The 19814-nt window shown below is 51.9% G+C and overlaps 2 protein-coding genes across 5 annotated transcripts in view; both read right to left on the bottom strand.

The window, feature by feature from the left end:
- Nucleotides 1-872, bottom strand: part of LOC148454384 (SMAD family member 6-like) — a 68217-nt gene extending 67345 nt beyond the window's left edge. Inside the window, exon 1 of the mRNA XM_088460951.1 lies at nucleotides 808-872. The gene's annotated coding sequence lies outside the window, so the exon portion shown is untranslated. The remainder of the gene's footprint in view (nucleotides 1-807) is intronic.
- A 5182-nt stretch (nucleotides 873-6054) lies between these two features.
- FLAD1 (flavin adenine dinucleotide synthetase 1) lies at nucleotides 6055-19605 on the bottom strand. Of its 4 annotated transcripts, none has more exons than XM_088460982.1 (9): nucleotides 19520-19605; nucleotides 18357-18530; nucleotides 11327-12086; nucleotides 10057-10204; nucleotides 9871-9969; nucleotides 8972-9161; nucleotides 8816-8889; nucleotides 8602-8733; nucleotides 6055-6640 (listed from the first exon to the last, which is right to left on the bottom strand). In XM_088460982.1, the coding sequence occupies exons 2-9, from the start codon at nucleotides 18501-18503 to the stop codon at nucleotides 6532-6534; spliced, it is 1659 nt and encodes a 552-aa protein (XP_088317108.1). In that variant the 5' UTR covers nucleotides 18504-18530; nucleotides 19520-19605; the 3' UTR covers nucleotides 6055-6531. The 4 variants fall into 4 exon arrangements, 3 of the variants coding, with proteins under 3 accessions (XP_088317108.1, XP_088317106.1, XP_088317107.1); XM_088460980.1 differs by lacking the exon at nucleotides 6055-6640 and adding an exon at nucleotides 6785-7340; XM_088460981.1 differs by lacking the exon at nucleotides 6055-6640 and adding an exon at nucleotides 6785-7340 and having other exon boundaries at nucleotides 19509-19529.
- Between the last annotated feature and the right edge of the window lie 209 nt (nucleotides 19606-19814).

Raw genomic sequence — 19814 nt, 5'->3', positions numbered from 1 at the left:
GCTATGTACCAGTCCTGTACGCTGGGTGTAATGCTATGTACCTGTCCTGTACGCAGGGTGCAATGCCATGTATCAGTCCTGTACACCGGGTGCAATGCTATGTACCAGTCCTGCCTGTTCGCAGGGTGTAATGCCCTGTGCCTGTCCTGTACGCAGGGTGGAATGCCCTGTGCCTGTCCTGTACGCAGGGTGTAATGCCCTGTGCCTGTCCTGTACGCAGGGTGGAATGCCCTGTGCCTGTCCTGTACGCAGGGTGGAATGCCCTGTGCCTGTCCTGTACGCAGGGTGGAATGCCATGTACCAGTCGGTGTAATGCCATGTGCCAGTCCTGTACGCAGGGTGTAATGCCCTGTGCCTGTCCTGTACGCAGGGTGTAATGCCATGTACCAATCCTGTACGCAGGGTGTAATGCCCTGTGCCTATCCTGTACGCAGGGTGTAATGCCCTGTGCCAGTCCTGTACGCAGGGTGTAATGCCCTGTGCCTGTCCTGTACGCAGGGTGTAATGCCCTGTGCCTGTCATGTACGCAGGGTGTAATGCCATGTGCCAGTCCTGTACGCAGGGTGTAATGCCCTGTGCCAGTCCTGTACGCAGGATGTAATGCCCTGTGCCTGTCCTGTACGCAGGGTGTAATGCCCTGTGCCAGTCCTGTACGCAGGGTGTAATGCCCTGTGCCTGTCCTGTACAGGGGGTGCTGGTGGCATAGGACTGCAGAGATGACCATACTGGAAATGACAGCCATATTACTGCAGGAATGTTACAGACCCGAGCAGCCAATCAGCGATCAGTCTGGCGAGTTGCACTCACAGCTGAGAATTTGGTGTCCCCCGTCCCCTCCTTCTCCCTCTGAGCGATAGTCGTGTCGCCAGCCTGCCGGCCCCTCGCTCTCTATCTAATGAAAGCTAGGAAATTCCTCTGGTATTTTTGTTTAGGTTTTGGTCCTTATCATGAGGAGGTCTCTCTGGGCCCCGTCATGTAGTGTGAGTGAGGAGGGTCCGGCCCCAGGATTGTTCACAACATCCTAATCCCGGCCCCCTCTTCCTGTTCCCGGCTCGCAGAGTCAGTCTGGGGATTTGTGTCACAATGATCCTTTATAGTCCATTAATAAATGGCAGCGTCCTACCCCACCCAGGAAGCCATTGTATCCCTTGTGGCTGCGCTGTAGGGTTCCCCGACATCGCTCTAGTCTATTGTCTGTATATAACGCCGCAGTGTGGATACGGCCGTCATTGTCACACGTAACAGCGCACACAGCGTCACCCTTCTGCGAGTTTATACCAATGCCTGTACCAGCTCCATCCCGTGTGTACATCCGTGCCGCCCAATGAGAGACGTGCGCTCCTGCACACGCTGTAATACCGATTGGTGCGTCCTTATACGCCACCATCGGCACTTACACCAGCCCCATCTCAGGTGGTGTCTGACCATTGCCTGCGTGCAGTACTAGTCACCGTCCATCTGATCCGATCGCAGCGCCGCCTCTGTGCGCATACTCAGGGAACGCATGTGCAGATTTCAGTATATTTCGGACGTACGCACTATTTGATGTGTATGATATATCGTTGCGATCAGCGTGGGAACGATGTAAGGTACGATATATCGTACAGTGTGTACCCAGCTTTAGGCCACAACAGCTGTAACATGATGCGTTTAGCACAAAGTCCGTACATGACGGCTGTCACCGTATCAGGGATTGTGCTAATAAATAAAGGAGTGATTGTTACTGCATTATACAGGGACTGTATATAGACTAGCACACAATGCTGCCGCTGTCTATACAGAGTAACTCCCCCTATGGAACATGTTTCCAATCCACATCAGACCCATTTTACACAGGGCACACCGGAGCCGGCTCTTCCAGCGTTACAGTGGGCGCTTGGTGATGATGTAAACGCCAAGCACTACTGAAGCCTGCCAATCAGGTGGCAGGCGGCACGCCCTGGGTCATCGTGACCCGGGTCGCACCATTTATAGTGCAGTATGGACACGGGAACGAACCGTGCCCAACCCTTCAAGCTACCAGAGTTGGATACCTGGGTCACTGGCCCCGGATCCATTTACACTGACAATCCCGGGTTGATGTGCGTTCATGTGCTACCACCCGGGATTCTCAGGTAGGTGTATAGTGCTGGGTACATGAAGAAGAGACCATGTGAGGGTTATATAGCGCTGGGCACATGAAGAAGAGACCTGTGAGGGTTATATAGCGCTGGACACATGAAGAAGAGACCTGTGAGGGTTATATAGCGCTGGACACATGAAGAAGAGACCTGTGAGGGTTATATAGTGCTGGACACATGATGAAGAGACCTGTGAGGGTTATATAGCACTGGGCACATGAAGAAGTGACCTGTGAGGGTTATATAGCGCTGGACACATGAAAAAGAGACCTATGAGGGTTATATAGCGCTGGGCACATGAAGAAGTGACCTGTGAGGGTTATATAGCGCTGGGCACATGAAGAAGAGACCTGTGAGGGTTATATAGCGCTGGGCACATAAAGAAGAGACCTGTGAGGGTTATATAGCGCTGGACACATGAAGAAGAGACCTGTGAGGGTTTTATAGCGCTGGACACATGAAGAAGAGACCTGTGAGGGTTATATAGCGCTGGGCACATGAAGAAGAGATCTGTGAGGGTTATATAGTGCTGGGCACATGAAGAAGAGACCTGTGAGGGTTATATAGCGCTGGGCACATGAAGAAGAGACCTGTGAGGGTTATATAGTGCTGGACACATGAAGAAGAGACCTGTGAGGGTTATATAGTGCTGGGCACATGAAGAAGAGACCTGTGAGGGTTATATAGTGCTGGACACATGAAGAAGAGACCTGTGAGGGTTATATAGCGCTGGACACATGAAGAGACCTGTGAGGGTTATATAGTGCTGGGCACATGAAGAGGAGACCTGTGAGGGTTATATAGTGCTGGGCACATGAAGAAGAGACCTGTAAGGGTTATATAGCGCTGGGCACATGAAGAAGTGACCTGTGAGGGTTATATAGCGCTGGGCACATGAAGAGACCTGTGAGGGTTATATAGCGCTGGGCACATGAAGAAGAGACCTGTGAGGGTTATATAGCGCTGGACACATGAAAAAGAGACCTATGAGGGTTATATAGCGCTGGGCACATGAAGAAGTGACCTGTGAGGGTTATATAGCGCTGGGCACATGAAGAAGAGACCTGTGAGGGTTATATAGCGCTGGGCACATAAAGAAGAGACCTGTGAGGGTTATATAGCGCTGGACACATGAAGAAGAGACCTGTGAGGGTTTTATAGCGCTGGACACATGAAGAAGAGACCTGTGAGGGTTATATAGCGCTGGGCACATGAAGAAGAGATCTGTGAGGGTTATATAGTGCTGGACACGTGAAGAAGAGACCTGAGGGTTATATAGCGCTGGGCACATGAAGAAGAGACCTGTGAGGGTTATATAGCGCTGGGCACGTGAAGAAGAGACCTGTGAGGGTTATATAGCGCTGGACACATGAAGTGACCTGTGAGGGTTATACAGCGCTGGACACATGAAGAAGTGACCTGTGAGGGTTATATAGCGCTGGGCACATGAAGAAGAGACCTGTGAGGGTTATATAGTGCTGGGTACATGAAGAAGAGACCATGTGAGGGTTATATAGCGCTGGGCACATGAAGAAGAGACCTGTGAGGGTTATATAGCGCTGGACACATGAAGAAGAGACCTGTGAGGGTTATATAGCGCTGGACACATGAAGAAGAGACCTGTGAGGGTTATATAGTGCTGGACACATGATGAAGAGACCTGTGAGGGTTATATAGCACTGGGCACATGAAGAAGTGACCTGTGAGGGTTATATAGCGCTGGACACATGAAAAAGAGACCTATGAGGGTTATATAGCGCTGGGCACATGAAGAAGTGACCTGTGAGGGTTATATAGCGCTGGGCACATGAAGAAGAGACCTGTGAGGGTTATATAGCGCTGGGCACATAAAGAAGAGACCTGTGAGGGTTATATAGCGCTGGACACATGAAGAAGAGACCTGTGAGGGTTTTATAGCGCTGGACACATGAAGAAGAGACCTGTGAGGGTTTTATAGCGCTGGACACATGAAGAAGAGACCTGTGAGGGTTATATAGCGCTGGGCACATGAAGAAGAGATCTGTGAGGGTTATATAGTGCTGGGCACATGAAGAAGAGACCTGTGAGGGTTATATAGCGCTGGGCACATGAAGAAGAGACCTGTGAGGGTTATATAGTGCTGGACACATGAAGAAGAGACCTGTGAGGGTTATATAGCGCTGGGCACATGAAGAAGAGACCTGTGAGGGTTATATAGTGCTGGACACATGAAGAAGAGACCTGTGAGGGTTATATAGCGCTGGACACATGAAGAGACCTGTGAGGGTTATATAGTGCTGGGCACATGAAGAGGAGACCTGTGAGGGTTATATAGTGCTGGGCACATGAAGAAGAGACCTGTAAGGGTTATATAGCGCTGGGCACATGAAGAAGTGACCTGTGAGGGTTATATAGCGCTGGGCACATGAAGAGACCTGTGAGGGTTATATAGCGTTGGGCACATGAAGAAGAGACCTGTGAGGGTTATATAGTGCTGGGCACATGAAGAAGAGACCTGTGAGTGTTATATAGCGCTGGACACATGAAGAAGAGACCTGTGAGGGTTATATAGCGCTGGGCACATGAAGCAGAGACCTGTGAGGGTTATATAGTGCTGGACACATGAAGAATAGACCTGTGAGTGTTATATAGCGCTGGACACATGAAGAAGAGACCTGTGAGGGTTATATAGCGCTGGACACATTGAGTTGTTATAACTTGGTGCTTTCATTAGCGGGGGGACCCCTTTACCCTATATGCAATGTCTGTTCCTTCTTTGGCTACCACAAATATATTTATTACATTTTATCTTTGTACTTTTGTGATTTTTAGGTTTAATTTGTACTTATGGATTGTATACTTGTTTATTTGAGGCTTGTAGTTGTATTGTATAAGTTATACTTGTAACTTGGTATAATGTGCGATGTGCATGGTGGCCGGCTGTCGCGGCTGAGTGCCTAACACATAACGCTGAAGCTGCAGACTCTGGATGCTGCGGTGCAGCGCCCCCTTGTGGCTTGTCCTTATAATGCGTGTCACCGTTACACACGGACAGATTTCGTGTCTAAATAGGTCCCCTTGGCTGCAGTGTAGCAATTACATTCCCCCAATCCTCTATTAATATTGAGAGGGTAGCATTTGCTGCATCTATGATGCACGCTGTACTGAGCTGCGTGCAGAGCGTTGCGTGATTACAAGTCATTCTCCTGCAGCACATCACACTAACCACCTCTGTACACAGCACTGAGGCCTCAGAGGCTCCAGTTATGACGCGATTAATGCTCCCGAGAGTGAGGTCTCCACTATGTGATCCCTTATGGAAGATGTCAGTGACTTCTCCCGTCATCCCCGATCTTGTGCTGCAGAGCCATTATAGTATTACCAGGCTATATAGGGGCCTATTTGCAGCTTATTGTTATGTTTTCAGGGGAACCCACAAATATTTAGTATCCCCCAGATGTACTATGGAGATGTCCCCCCATTGCCCACAGCAGGAAGCAGCATAGATTTCTATAGGGGATGTGCCGCTGTGCGATTTACCAAGCTCCAGAATGTAAAGCATTGCCCACAGCTCACGCCTTCGTGCCGCTGTCACCTACGCTCTACACATCACAAAAATGACCGGGAGAAGGCAATGGCCACCATGCGGGATCTTATCGGCGACCCTGTCCCTGCGGGTGCTATTATATACATTCCTGCGCTATCACGGCATCCTGTAAATGCGATCATGACCACTAATACCGCGCCCAGATTGCACGGCGATATGTGATCATTGATACATTGGCACCATAGAGATGTACCAGACCTGGGGGGACTTATGTGACATTTCCTATGTATAGCATGCCAGGCCGTACGCCATCATACCGAAGCTCATGACATCAGGATTAACGTGGCAGCAGCTACTTACCAGCGGTCATTGTATGGAAGGAATAAAGTGCAGACGGGACACAGAGAATGCAGAATATCAGGGCATTTTATTGTAATACTGGGAATTCACTGCACGTCTCTAAGGATCAGCGTCTGTGAGGACCAGCGTGTGGCTTTGGGGAGGGGTCTTCAGATTTGCCCTGGAGGTCTCTAACCCCCAGAGTCTTCAGCTGGGCCATCCCATTTCCGGCAGACAACCATTCTCCTTCAGCCACAGAGTTTAGCCTGGCTGCCCGAGACAGCGATGACAGCAATCCCTTATCCCGGCACGGATCCTGGTGACCGGTCTCACATATCGGGCGAGCGGCACTGGCTGCACCACAGCCCGGGCAGTTAGAGGGCAGCGCCAAGCACTGAATAAAACGCTAGGTCCTAGATGTAACCACAAGTCAATTCAGAAAGCAGATTCACTCTATAACACTGGCACAGAAGAGCGGGCATCCATCCTTCCCATCTCTGCTCTCCGGGGGGCCGCTCTGCGGTGTGCACCGAGGCCGGTCACCCCCTAATCCAGGAGCTCCTTCACACACCAGCAGCAGAGAAGGAAGTACAGACACTCCTTCAGGCTCCGCAGAAAGGAGTAGCCAACGTTCATGCCCAATGCATTCTTGTACCTAGGAACAGGCAAGGTCATATTCCGCAGGAGCTGTCCCATGGAGAACTGGGAAAAGGGCACCATAGGCCGATGAGGCTCCGCTTGGTGTACAGGGGAGAGAAAGGACCGCTGTCTCTTTACTGGGATCATCATGTGGTCATGGGCACGGTGGGGGTGCAATTTATCAGCTGGCGGGAGAGCACGAGTCCCGGGCAAAGAGGAGGGAGAAGTCAGGAGAGCGCCTGGACCATTGTGCTGGGAAAGGCCTGGAAAACGCTATAATCCCTGCCTTTGTCCGTGGTGATACAAGGGGAGGGGGCTTGGCTGTCCCCGGCCCCCCAGGATACACACAGATGGTCGGAAAGGTGCCTGTGTCCGGCTCTGTACATTAACCATCTAGGAGGTTACGTTTAACCCTTTCACAGGAGGAAGGCGACCCGGATGTTTGGGCCCTATGTGACAGCTGCTGACACAGCAGAGGGACAAATGCTGACACCAGAGAGGTGTCAGTAAGGGGGGTAAATAGGTGTCGCTCGTCCCCCAAACCCCCCCCCTTCTCCCGGCAATGTCACACAAGTAATTTGTGGCTGAGGGTGTCATATATTGAGGTATCACAGCGCAATCCCCCCCCCCCCTCCATGGCAAGAGCAGTAGTGACATCTTAATGCTCCATGAGGCTCAGCATTTACTCCAAACCACAGGCTGAGGAGACCTGCAGACTGGCGGGAGAGAAGACAGGGGGCGTCAATGTGCGGGAGAGAAGAGAGTGGGAGAGAAGACAGGGGGCGTCAGTGTGCGGGAGAAAGGGAGTGAGAAGACAGGGGGCGTCAGTGCACGGGAGACAGAGCGGGAGAGAGAAGACAGGGGGCATCGGTGCGCAGGAGACAGAAAGGGAGGGAAAAGACAGGGGGCGTCAATGCGCGGGAGACAGAGCGGGAGGGGAGGGGGCGTCAGTGTGCGGGAGACAGAGAGTGAGAGAGAAGACAGGGGGCGTCAGTGTGCGGGAGACAGAGCGTGGGAGAGAAGACAGGGGGTGTCAGTGTGCGGGAGACAGAGAGTGAGAGAAGACAGGGGGCGTCAGTGTGCGGGAGACAGAAAGTGAGAGAGAAGACAGTGGGCGTCAGTGCGCGGGAGACAGAGCGTGGGAGAGAAGACAGGGGGCGTCAGTGTGCGGGAGACAGAGAGCGGGAGAGAAGACAGGGGGCGTCAGTGTGCGGGAGACAGAGTGACAGAGAAGACAGGGGACGTCAGTGTGCGGGAGACAGAAAGTGAGAGAGAAGACAGGGGCGTCAGTGTGCGGGAGACAGAGAGTGAGAGAGAAGACAGGGGGCGTCAATGTGCGGGAGACAGAGAGTGAGAGAGAAGACAGGGGGCGTCAGTGCGCGGGAGACAGAGAGTGAGAGAGAAGACAGGGGGCGTCAGTGTGCGGGAGACAGAGTGAGAGAGAAGACAGGGGGCGTCAGTGTGCGGGAGACAGAGAGTGAGAGAGAAGACAGGGGGCGTCAGTGTGCGTGAAACAGAGTGAGAGAGAAGACGGGGCGTCAGTGTGCGGGAGACAGAAAGTGAGAGAGAAGACAGGGGGCGTCAGTGCGCGGGAGACAGAGAGTGAGAGAGAAGACAGGGGGCGTCAGTGTGCGGGAGACAGAGCGTGGGAGAGAAGACAGGGGGTGTCACTGTGCGGGAGACAGAGAGTGGGAGAGAAGACAGGGGGTATCAGTGCGCGGGAGACAGAGAGTGAGAGAGAAGACAGGGGGCGTCAGTGTGCGGGAGACAGAAAGTGGGAGAGAAGGAAGGGGGAGACAGCAGCAGAGAGTAGGGGTCACCCCTGTACACTGAGACACAGTCAGACGCGGACGGTGTGTACGTTATTACACAGTCTATACAAATACTACGACACAATGGTCATATGTCACCATCTCACATGGACACGGACGGCAGCAGACGGCACACGTTAGCGGACAGGGACACGGGTTACGTTACTTCCTGGAAATCCGCTCCTCCTCCTCGTTCTCAAGCATGTAGGCCGGGTGGAAGCTCTCCACGCCCGCTGGGGTGGTGTATCGGAGGCCAGGATTCTTTACAGTGTTCTCCATGCTTCCAAGAGAGGTGTAACTGCGGGGGAAAGAAGAGGCATCACAGAGCGTCGCAGGGCACGCTGGGGGTAAGGGGTAGACAGCCGGACACAGGGCCTTACCCTTTATCATATAAAATGCAGTAGGGAATATACAACGTCCGCAGGAACTCCCAGATATCCCGGTACGACCAGTCCTGTAAAACAGAAACACGCCATTTTGGGTCTCACATCCCCCAGCGACACGGCTGAGAGAATACACAGCAGAACCACACTCACCAACAAGGGATTCACTCGCATGTACTTAGGCCAGTCAGGGTCAGTCAGACACATTGGAGCCAGGGATCGGGAGTAGGGATCAGTGCGACGGGTCCCCATCAGAATGGCCTCCAGCTGGGGCTGTTCAGCCTTTAGATCCATCAGAGCCTGTTTAATGTCGCCCTGGATGGTGTAAATCTGGAGACTGTAACTGGAAGAGAAATCGGGGTCAGAACCAGCAGATAAACTCCAGAGCCGGACCCCAAGACTGGGGCAGAATCTGGGGATAAAGGTGGCATATTGGGTCTACGAGACCACACTATCATCACTGACATGGATTGGGGCCACGGCACTGAGGGGGTTAATACCTTGTGCTGCAGTGCCATTTCATATCAACTATCAGTGCTGCAGCGCCATGTAATTGTATATCTAAATAATATTTTGGCCAAGCTAGGTCCAGCAGCCGTGACGCTAGATATGTTACCTCCCCGGTGCTCTATGTCTGGGGAATGTAAATGTATTATCCGCGTCACATGAATAGGATAGGCTACATAGCAGTCTGTGCACGGGGGGTGAGATAGGTGTGGCACCATGTGTGCGGCCGGTAAGGGGCGGGGGGGGGGGGGCTTTGGGCCCGTGGTCACATGACATATGGAATCTATTCACAGAGAGGGGAGAGCTTGGAGGCAGCCCGTCATGTCCGTGTTGGGCACGTCGCCAAAAATGATGAAAAGGGGGTGCGTCTTAAAGACACACCCCTTTATCTCATGACCAAGCCCCCTTTTCAGGCGCACTAGAGTGAAGACTACACAGCTGATGATAAAGTAATATTACAAGCTCGGAACTGTAACTCCAGTAACGTCTAGTGACCATGTGATTCTGAGGCATTACGTCTCACCCATGGCGGTCCCCCGGCTCACCGCTTGGTCGTGTCCTGCATGAACTGCTCCATCTCTGGGAAGGGTGACACGATGCGGATGTAGAGAGCCTGCAGCTTTTCCCGACGCTCCGGGTACCTCCTGGGAAGGAGGAAGGGGAGTTAGGTGTCAACTTTCCACGTCCCCCCACAATCACCGACTACTGTAGCAATCTGCAGAGATTCTCACCTCTGCACAGCTGCGTGGAATAGGTGCAGGAGCGCCGTGCAGTCTTTCCCACCATTAAACGCCACGCAGACTCGCTCTAAATTGTATTTGTCAAGCGCCTCCTCCACTGTGCGCAGCGCAGACGACACCTTGTCCCCAAGAGGGGAACCTGTGAAGACAGAGGATGTAGACAGATCAGCCACCGCATAGACTGACAGAACAGGAGAACATTCTGTACAATAACCAGATTATACGGAATAATTCCAAACCTCAACCAGGGAATAACACCAGCAACCATTCATATATAATTACTACAAAAGACATGACACGGAGGGGAAGCAGTAAGCTGACAAACCTTACCCTACCTTCTGTTATGGGGGGTTGGGTACGGGATGTCGGCAGTCAGAATCCCAATGCCAGTATACCGATAGGGTTAGGATACCGACACCAGACGGTAAGTATTCTAACCCTCCCTCCCCGTAACCTAACCCATCCACTAGTGGCTAATCCCTAACCCAAATACATATCGTCGTGATGTCGGCGTCTGGATTCTGACTGGTCCCGGAATTCCAGTGCCAACATTCTAAGCGCCGGTATCCCAACCACCGCGATTTAAACAACGTGCCGTGATGAGCATATAGGGAGGAGACAATACATGCATGATGGTATAATACAGGTCACGGTGTGGTATATTATACATGACTGACACTATAACAGGGTATAAAACAGATGTAGAAAAATAGATAATAAATACGCTCACTCAGCGTTCATAATAACAATACATAATTGGGTTGACAAAAACATATTATAATACAGTTAATTAACGTAGCAGTCATAATACTATCTATATTATATATATACGTTGCTTCATCTTTCAAGTGTGCTCTGTGCCTTTCAGTTATGTACTGATATCATAAGTCTCAGGTGTTTATTTCGGCTGGATAGGACACAACGCTGCTCAGGTATCTGACGCTGGGAGCAGGCAGCGCAGTGTCCTTTCCAAAGAGACCTAGAAAAATCCTCATAGAAGGACGCGAGGGGGTAAATTTACTAAGCGGCGGCTTCTCGGCGTGTTTAAATGCCAATTCTACTCAGAGCAAACTATGGCATGTTTTTCACAACTCCTGCGGAAACATGCTGAGAAGCAGCGGCTTGTGTGTGCCCCCCGGAGTAATCGCCCCCCAGATCTGAGCAATGTGACTAGTAAAAGTTGCAGTGCGTTGAGCTCAGGCCAATCATAACATAAATGCCTAATATAAAACCGCAAAGAGAAGAAGTCACCAGTCATTACCGGATTGTGCCAGCTGGTACACCTCCGCTGCAGCCTGAGATACGGGACTGCTCACATAAGGGACCACTACACCCGAAGGCAGGCGTTGAATTAAAAAGTTATAGGCTTCGACCAGACGCGTTTCACAGTCCGAATCCAGCGTCAGCTGCACCCGGTAGTAGTTATTGGCCCAGTCTGGGTATGACCCCAGGCTGACGTATCTCTGGTAGCAGTTGTTGGCCTCTTCTAACACGGCGGCGATGGACACCTCGTCGGCATTCACGTATATCTCCCGGCAGTAAAAACGCGTCTTCTCATTGCGGAAGAGGTGGTCTAAGCCCTCCAGCGCTCTCTCCATCAGGGACGGGATCCCGGGAAATACGTAGACATTGCGGACACTGATGAGGGGGTATTTGAAGCAGTCGCCAGTGCGCTTGTCTGTGCCGTAGTTCAGCTTCGAGGACACGGGGATCCGTGCCAGCTTCATCTCCGGGCACAAAACATCCGACTTCCCAAAGAACTTCTGCACCAGAGAGACCAGCTCCGGGTGGGGGAACACACGCTCTCCAAAAGCCTTGGCCACAGCCTCAAAGGTGACGTCATCGTGTGTGGGGCCGATCCCCCCTGAGGTGAGGACATAGGTGTACTGGGAGGAGAAGGCTGCGATCTCGCCGGCAATGGTGTCAACATCATCCGGGATTACCGAAATTCTGCTGACCTTGACACCGATGGAACGGAGCTTCTTACACATGAAGAAGGAGTTTGTGTCCTGTGTGTGACCCTAAAACAAAGCAGAATGCTGGTTACTGATCATAGAATATATACCCCAGGAAGGCCACGGCCACAGAATATATACCCCAGGAAGGCCACAGCGGCAGTATACCCCAGGAAGGCCACAGCGGCAGAATATATACCCCAGGAAGGCCACGACCGCAGAATATATACCCCAGGAAGGCCACGGCCGCAGAATATATGCCCCAGGAAGGCCACGGCGACAGAATATATACCCCAAGAAAGGCCATGGCCACAGAATATATACCCCCAGGAAGGCCAGGGCCGCAGAATATATACCCCAGGATGGCCACGGCGGCAGAACATATACCCCAGGAAGGCCACGACCGCAGAATATATACCCCAGGAAGGCAACGGCGCAGAATATATACCCAAGGAAGGCCACGGCGGCAGAATATATACCCCTGGATGGCCACGGCGGCAGAATATATACCCCAGGAAGGCCACGGCCACAGAATATATATATATATATATATACACACACAGCCCAGGAAGGCCACGGCCGCAGAATATATACCCCAGGAAGGCCACAGTGGCAGAATATATACCCCAGGAAGGCCACAGAATATATACCCCAGGAAGGCCACGGCCGCAGAATATAGGCCCCAGGGAGGCCACGGCCGCAGAATATATACCCCAGGAAGGCCAGGGCCGCAGAATATATACCCCAGGAAGGCCACGGCCACAGAATATATACCCCAGGAAGGCCACAGCCACGCTGGCAGGATATATACCCCAGGAAGGCCACGGTGGCTGAATATATACCCCAGAAAGACTATGTCCACAGCCAGGCTGGCAGAATATATACACCAGGAAGGCTACGGCCACGCTGGCAGTATTTATACACCAGGAAGACTGCAGGCACGCTGGCAGTATATATACAGCAGTAAAAGCTCCTCACAGTGATGGTGGGAGGAGACACTAGGTGCCTGTGTGTAATACATTCCCCATCTCATTATACTGTGTGACAGAGCTCCTCATGGTGATGGTGGGAGGAGACACTAGGTGCCTGTGTGTAATACATTCCCCATCTCATTATACTGTGTGACAGAGCTCCTCATGGTGATGGTGGGAGGAGACACTAGGTGCCTGTGTGTAATACACTCCCCATCTCATTATACTGTGTGACAGAGCTCCTCATGGTGATGGTGGGAGGAGACACTAGGTGGCTGTGTGTAATACACTCCCCATCTCATTATACTGTGTAACAGAGCTCCTCACAGTGATGGTGGGAGGAGACACTAGGTGCCTGTGTGTAATACACTCCCCATCTCATTATACTGTGTGACAGAGCTCCTCATGGTGATGGTGGGAGGAGACACTAGGTGCCTGTGTGTAATACATTCCCCATCTCATTATACTGTGTGACAGAGCTCCTCATGGTGATGGTGGGAGGAGACACTAGGTGCCTGTGTGTAATACATTCCCCATCTCATTATACTGTGTGACAGAGCTCCTCATGGTGATGGTGGGAGGAGACACTAGGTGCCTGTGTGTAATACACTCCCCATCTCATTATACTGTGTGACAGAGCTCCTCATGGTGATGGTGGGAGGAGACACTAGGTGGCTGTGTGTAATACACTCCCCATCTCATTATACTGTGTAACAGAGCTCCTCACAGTGATGGTGGGAGGAGACACTAGGTGCCTGTGTGTAATACACTCCCCATCACATTATACTGTGTGACAGAGCTCCTCACAGTGATGGTGGGAGGAGACACTAGGTGCCTGTGTGTAATACATTCCCCATCTCATTACACTGTGTGACAGAGCTCCTCACAGTGATGGTGGGAGGAGACACTAGGTGCCTGTGTGTAATACATTCCCCATCTCATTACACTGTGTGACAGAGCTCCTCACAGTGATGGTGGGAGGAGACACTAGGTGCCTGTGTGTAATACATTCCCCATCACATTATACTGTGTGACAGAGCTCCTCACAGTGATGGTGGGAGGAGACACTAGGCGGCTGTGTGTAATACATTCCCCATCTCATTACACTGTGTGACAGAGATCCTCACAGTGATGGTGGGAGGAGACACTAGGTGCCTGTGTGTAATACATTCCCCATCACATTATACTGTGTGACAGAGCTCCTCACAGTGATGGTGGGAGGAGACACTAGGTGCCTGTGTGTAATACATTCCCCATCTCATTACACTGTGTGACAGAGCTCCTCACAGTGATGGTGGGAGGAGACACTAGGTGCCTGTGTGTAATACACTCCCCATCACATTATACTGTGTGACAGAGCTCCTCACAGTGATGGTGGGAGGAGACACTAGGTGCCTGTGTGTAATACATTCCCCATCTCATTACACTGTGTGACAGAGCTCCTCACAGTGATGGTGGGAGTAGACACTAGGTGCCTGTGTGTAATACACTCCCCATCTCATTATACTGTGTGACAGAGCTCCTCATGGTGATGGTGGGAGGAGACACTAGGCGGCTGTGTGTAATACATTCCCCATCACATTACACTGTGTGACAGAGCTCCTCACAGTGATGGTGGGAGGAGACACTAGGTGCCTGTGTGTAATACATTCCCCATCTCATTACACTGTGTGACAGAGCTCCTCACAGTGATGGTGGGAGGAGACACTAGGTGCCTGTGTGTAATACATTCCCCATCACATTATACTGTGTGACAGAGCTCCTCACAGTGATGGTGGGAGGAGACACTAGGCGGCTGTGTGTAATACATTCCCCATCTCATTACACTGTGTGACAGAGATCCTCACAGTGATGGTGGGAGGAGACACTAGGTGCCTGTGTGTAATACATTCCCCATCACATTATACTGTGTGACAGAGCTCCTCACAGTGATGGTGGGAGGAGACACTAGGTGCCTGTGTGTAATACATTCCCCATCTCATTACACTGTGTGACAGAGCTCCTCACAGTGATGGTGGGAGGAGACACTAGGTGCCTGTGTGTAATACACTCCCCATCACATTATACTGTGTGACAGAGCTCCTCACAGTGATGGTGGGAGGAGACACTAGGTGCCTGTGTGTAATACATTCCCCATCACATTATACTGTGTGACAGAGCTCCTCACAGTGATGGTGGGAGGAGACACTAGGCGGCTGTGTGTAATACATTCCCCATCTCATTACACTGTGTGACAGAGATCCTCACAGTGATGGTGGGAGGAGACACTAGGTGCCTGTGTGTAATACACTCCCCATCTCATTATACTGTGTGACAGAGCTCCTCATGGTGATGGTGGGAGGAGACACTAGGCGGCTGTGTGTAATACATTCCCCATCACATTACACTGTGTGACAGAGCTCCTCACAGTGATGGTGGGAGGAGACACTAGGTGCCTGTGTGTAATACATTCCCCATCTCATTACACTGTGTGACAGAGCTCCTCACAGTGATGGTGGGAGGAGACACTAGGTGCCTGTGTGTAATACATTCCCCATCACATTATACTGTGTGACAGAGCTCCTCACAGTGATGGTGGGAGGAGACACTAGGCGGCTGTGTGTAATACATTCCCCATCTCATTACACTGTGTGACAGAGATCCTCACAGTGATGGTGGGAGGAGACACTAGGTGCCTGTGTGTAATACATTCCCCATCACATTATACTGTGTGACAGAGCTCCTCACAGTGATGGTGGGAGGAGACACTAGGTGCCTGTGTGTAATACATTCCCCATCTCATTACACTGTGTGACAGAGCTCCTCACAGTGATGGTGGGAGGAGACACTAGGTGCCTGTGTGTAATACACTCCCCATCACATTATACTGTGTGACAGAGCTCCTCACAGTGATGGTGGGAGGAGACACTAGGTGCCTGTGTGTAATACATTCCCCATCTCATTACACTGTGTGACAGAGCTCCTCACAGTGATGGTGGGAGGAGACACTAGGTGCCTGTGTGTAATACACTCCCCATCTCATTATACTGTGTGACAGAGCTCCTCATGGTGATGGTGGGAGGAGACACTAGGCGGCTGTGTGTAATACATTCCCCATCACATTACACTGTGTGACAGAGCTCCTCACAGTGATGGTGGGAGGAGACACTAGGTGCCTGTGTGTAATACATTCCCCATCTCATTACACTGTGTGACAGAGCTCCTCACAGTGATGGTGGGAGGAGACACTAGGTGCCTGTGTGTAATACATTCCCCATCACATTATACTGTGTGACAGAGCTCCTCACAGTGATGGTGGGAGGAGACACTAGGCGGCTGTGTGTAATACATTCCCCATCTCATTACACTGTGTGACAGAGATCCTCACAGTGATGGTGGGAGGAGACACTAGGTGCCTGTGTGTAATACATTCCCCATCACATTATACTGTGTGACAGAGCTCCTCACAGTGATGGTGGGAGGAGACACTAGGTGCCTGTGTGTAATACATTCCCCATCTCATTACACTGTGTGACAGAGCTCCTCACAGTGATGGTGGGAGGAGACACTAGGTGCCTGTGTGTAATACACTCCCCATCACATTATACTGTGTGACAGAGCTCCTCACAGTGATGGTGGGAGGAGACACTAGGTGCCTGTGTGTAATACATTCCCCATCTCATTACACTGTGTGACAGAGCTCCTCACAGTGATGGTGGGAGGAGACACTAGGTGCCTGTGTGTAATACATTCCCCATCACATTATACTGTGTGACAGAGCTCCTCACAGTGATGGTGGGAGGAGACACTAGGTGCCTGTGTGTAATACATTCCCCATCTCATTACACTGTGTGACAGAGCTCCTCACAGTGATGGTGGGAGGAGACACTAGGTGCCTGTGTGTAATACACTCCCCATCACATTATACTGTGTGACAGAGCTCCTCACAGTGATGGTGGGAGGAGACACTAGGTGCCTGTGTGTAATACACTCCCCATCACATTATACTGTGTGACAGAGCTCCTCACAGTGATGGTGGGAGGAGACACTAGGTGGCTGTGTGTAATACATTCCCCATCTCATTACACTGTGTGACAGAGCTCCTCACAGTGATGGTGGGAGGAGACACTAGGTGCCTGTGTGTAATACACTCCCCATCACATTATACTGTGTGACAGAGCTCCTCACAGTGATGGTGGGAGGAGACACTAGGTGGCTGTGTGTAATACATTCCCCATCTCATTATACTGTGTGACAGAGCTCCTCATGGTGATGGTGGGAGGAGATACTAGGTGGCTGTGTGTAATACATTCCCCATCACATTATACTGTGTGACAGAGCTCCTCACAGTGATGGTGGGAGGAGACACTAGGTGCCTGTGTGTAATACACTCCCCATCACATTATACTGTGTGACAGAGCTCCTCACAGTGATGGTGGGAGGAGACACTAGGTGGCTGTGTGTAATACACTCCCCATCACATTATACTGTGTGACAGAGCTCCTCACAGTGATGGTGGGAGGAGACACTAGGTGGCTGTGTGTAATACACTCCCCATCACATTATACTGTGTGACAGAGCTCCTCACAGTGATGGTGGGAGGAGACACTAGGTGGCTGTGTGTAATACATTCCCCATCACATTATACTGTGACAGAGCTCCTCATGGTGATGGTGGGAGGAGACACTATGTGCCTGTGTGTAATACATTCCCCATCTCATTATACTGTGTGACAGAGCTCCTCACAGTGATGATGGGAGGAGACACTAGGTGGCTGTGTGTAATACACTCCCCATCACATTATACTGGGTGACAGAGCTCCTCACAGTGATGGTGGGAGGAGACACTAGGTGGCTGTGTGTATGACACTCCCCATCTCATTATACTGTGTGACAGAGCTCCTCACAGTGATGGTGGGAGGAGACACTAGGTGGCTGTGTGTATGACACTCCCCATCTCATTATACTGTGTGACAGAGATCCTCACAGTGATGGTGGGAGGAGACACTAGGTGGCTGTGTGTAATACATTCCCCATCTCATTATACTGTTACAGAGCTCCTCACAGTGATGATGGGAGGAGACACTAGGTGCCTGTGTGTATGACACTCCCCTTCTCATTATACTGTGTGGCAGAGCTCCTCATGGTGATGGTGGGAGGAGACACTAGGTGGCTGTGTGTAATACATTCCCCATCTCATTATACTGTGTGACAGAGCTCCTCATAGTGATGATGGGAGGAGACACTAGGTGCCTGTGTGTATGACACTGCCCATCTCATTATACTGTGTGGCAGAGCTCATCACGGTGAATGTGGAGGAGATACCTATAGATAAATGTGTGCTAGGTACATGGATATAGGCAGCTTTACAAATAGAAGAAACTCACCTTGAGAATCTCATCCCCTATGATAATGATCCCAGCGGTCACAGCCTGGTTGTTGGACGCACTGCTGCCAGGAGAAGACATGGCGAGGTGCGCCTGCAGCCTGCCCAACCGCAATACCCCTCTCCCGAGCCACAAGCTGGCAGACATAAGCGGCTTCTAGCACACTCAGCCCTTCTATGGAAACAAGGGATGGAGCAAAGGTCAGGGAAGGGGAGGGGAAAGCTCGGTAACCCATTCATTCCCAGACACACGCCTCATACCACAATACCCAGTGTACATGTACTCACCCTACACTACCTTGTGTTCCCCTCACTAACAATAGCACCCACACACACCAGCCCCCTGTGCCCAGCACTCATCCACAAACACCAGCCCCCTGTGCCCTGCACTCATCCACAAACACCAGCCCCCTGTGCCCTGCACTCATCCACAAACACCATCCCCCTGTGCCCAGCACTCATCCACAAACACCAGCCCCCTGTGCCCAGCACTCATCCACAAACACCAGCCCCCTGTGCCCAGCACTCATCCACAAACACCAGCCCCCTGTGCCCAGCACTCATCCACAAACACCAGCCCCCTGTGCCCAGCACTCATCCACAAACACCAGCCCCCTGTGCCCTGCACTCATCCACAAACACCAGCCCCCTGTGCCCTGCACTCATCCACAAACACCAGCCCCCTGTGCCCAGCACTCATCCACAAACACCAGCCCCCTGTGCCCAGCACTCATCCACAAACACCAGCCCCCTGTGCCCTGCACTCATCCACAAACACCAGCCCCCTGTGCCCAGCACTCATCCACAAACACCAGCCCCCTGTGCCCAGCACTCACCCACACCAGCCCCCTGTGCCCAGCACTCATCCACAAACACCAGCCCCCTGTGCCCAGCACTCACCCACACCAGCCCCCTGTGCCCAGCACTCATCCACAAACACCAGCCCCCTGTGCCCAGCACTCACCCACACCAGCCCCCTGTGCCCAGCACTCATCCACAAACACCAGCCCCCTGTGCCCAGCACTCACCCACACCAGCCCCCTGTGCCCAGCACTCATCCACAAACACCAGCCCCCTGTGCCCTGCACTCATCCACACCAGCCCCACGTACCCAGCACTCACCCACACTCCAGCCCCCGTACTGATCACACACCTGTTACATACCATGTAAAGCACATCCCGAGGACACGTGCCCCCGGCACCGGCTACTTCCGGGATCTATGAAGCTTCAGGAAGACTTCCGCGTCCCAGTGACCACGCCCCCGAAAGCTATTGGCTGCTCCTGCTGTCACTCTAGATGTACGGAGTCTTACCAGGAAGCGCAGCACCATAACATACGGTGTGCGCGGAAACACCTCCCCCCGGCAACAAAGACCAACCAATGGTTCCTAGGACCATGTGCAGCCCCCTCCCCACCAATGTACAGGACATGTGATCACCTCTCCCTCAGTAAATGAGA

The sequence above is a fragment of the Taudactylus pleione genome, unplaced genomic scaffold (assembly GCF_031769625.1).
Source record: "Taudactylus pleione unplaced genomic scaffold, aTauple2 ptg000997l, whole genome shotgun sequence".
Classification (NCBI taxonomy): domain Eukaryota; kingdom Metazoa; phylum Chordata; class Amphibia; order Anura; family Myobatrachidae; genus Taudactylus; species Taudactylus pleione.
The sequence above is the reverse complement of the archived record's forward strand: the minus strand, read 5'-3'. Positions and strand labels throughout refer to the sequence as shown.

Bases quoted from the DNA above. Each gene is read 5' to 3' on its own strand.
- FLAD1 (XM_088460982.1), bottom strand. From the start codon at position 18,503: ATGTCTGCCAGCTTGTGGCTCGGGAGAGGGGTATTGCGGTTGGGCAGG. The intron at 10,205-11,326 runs GTAATGACTGGT...CTGTCTTCACAG, and splicing joins GTACCAGCTGGCACAATCCG to GTTCCCCTCTTGGGGACAAG. The intron at 9,162-9,870 runs GTGAGCCGGGGG...TTTCTCTTCCAG, and splicing joins ATGCAGGACACGACCAAGCG to TTACAGTCTCCAGATTTACA.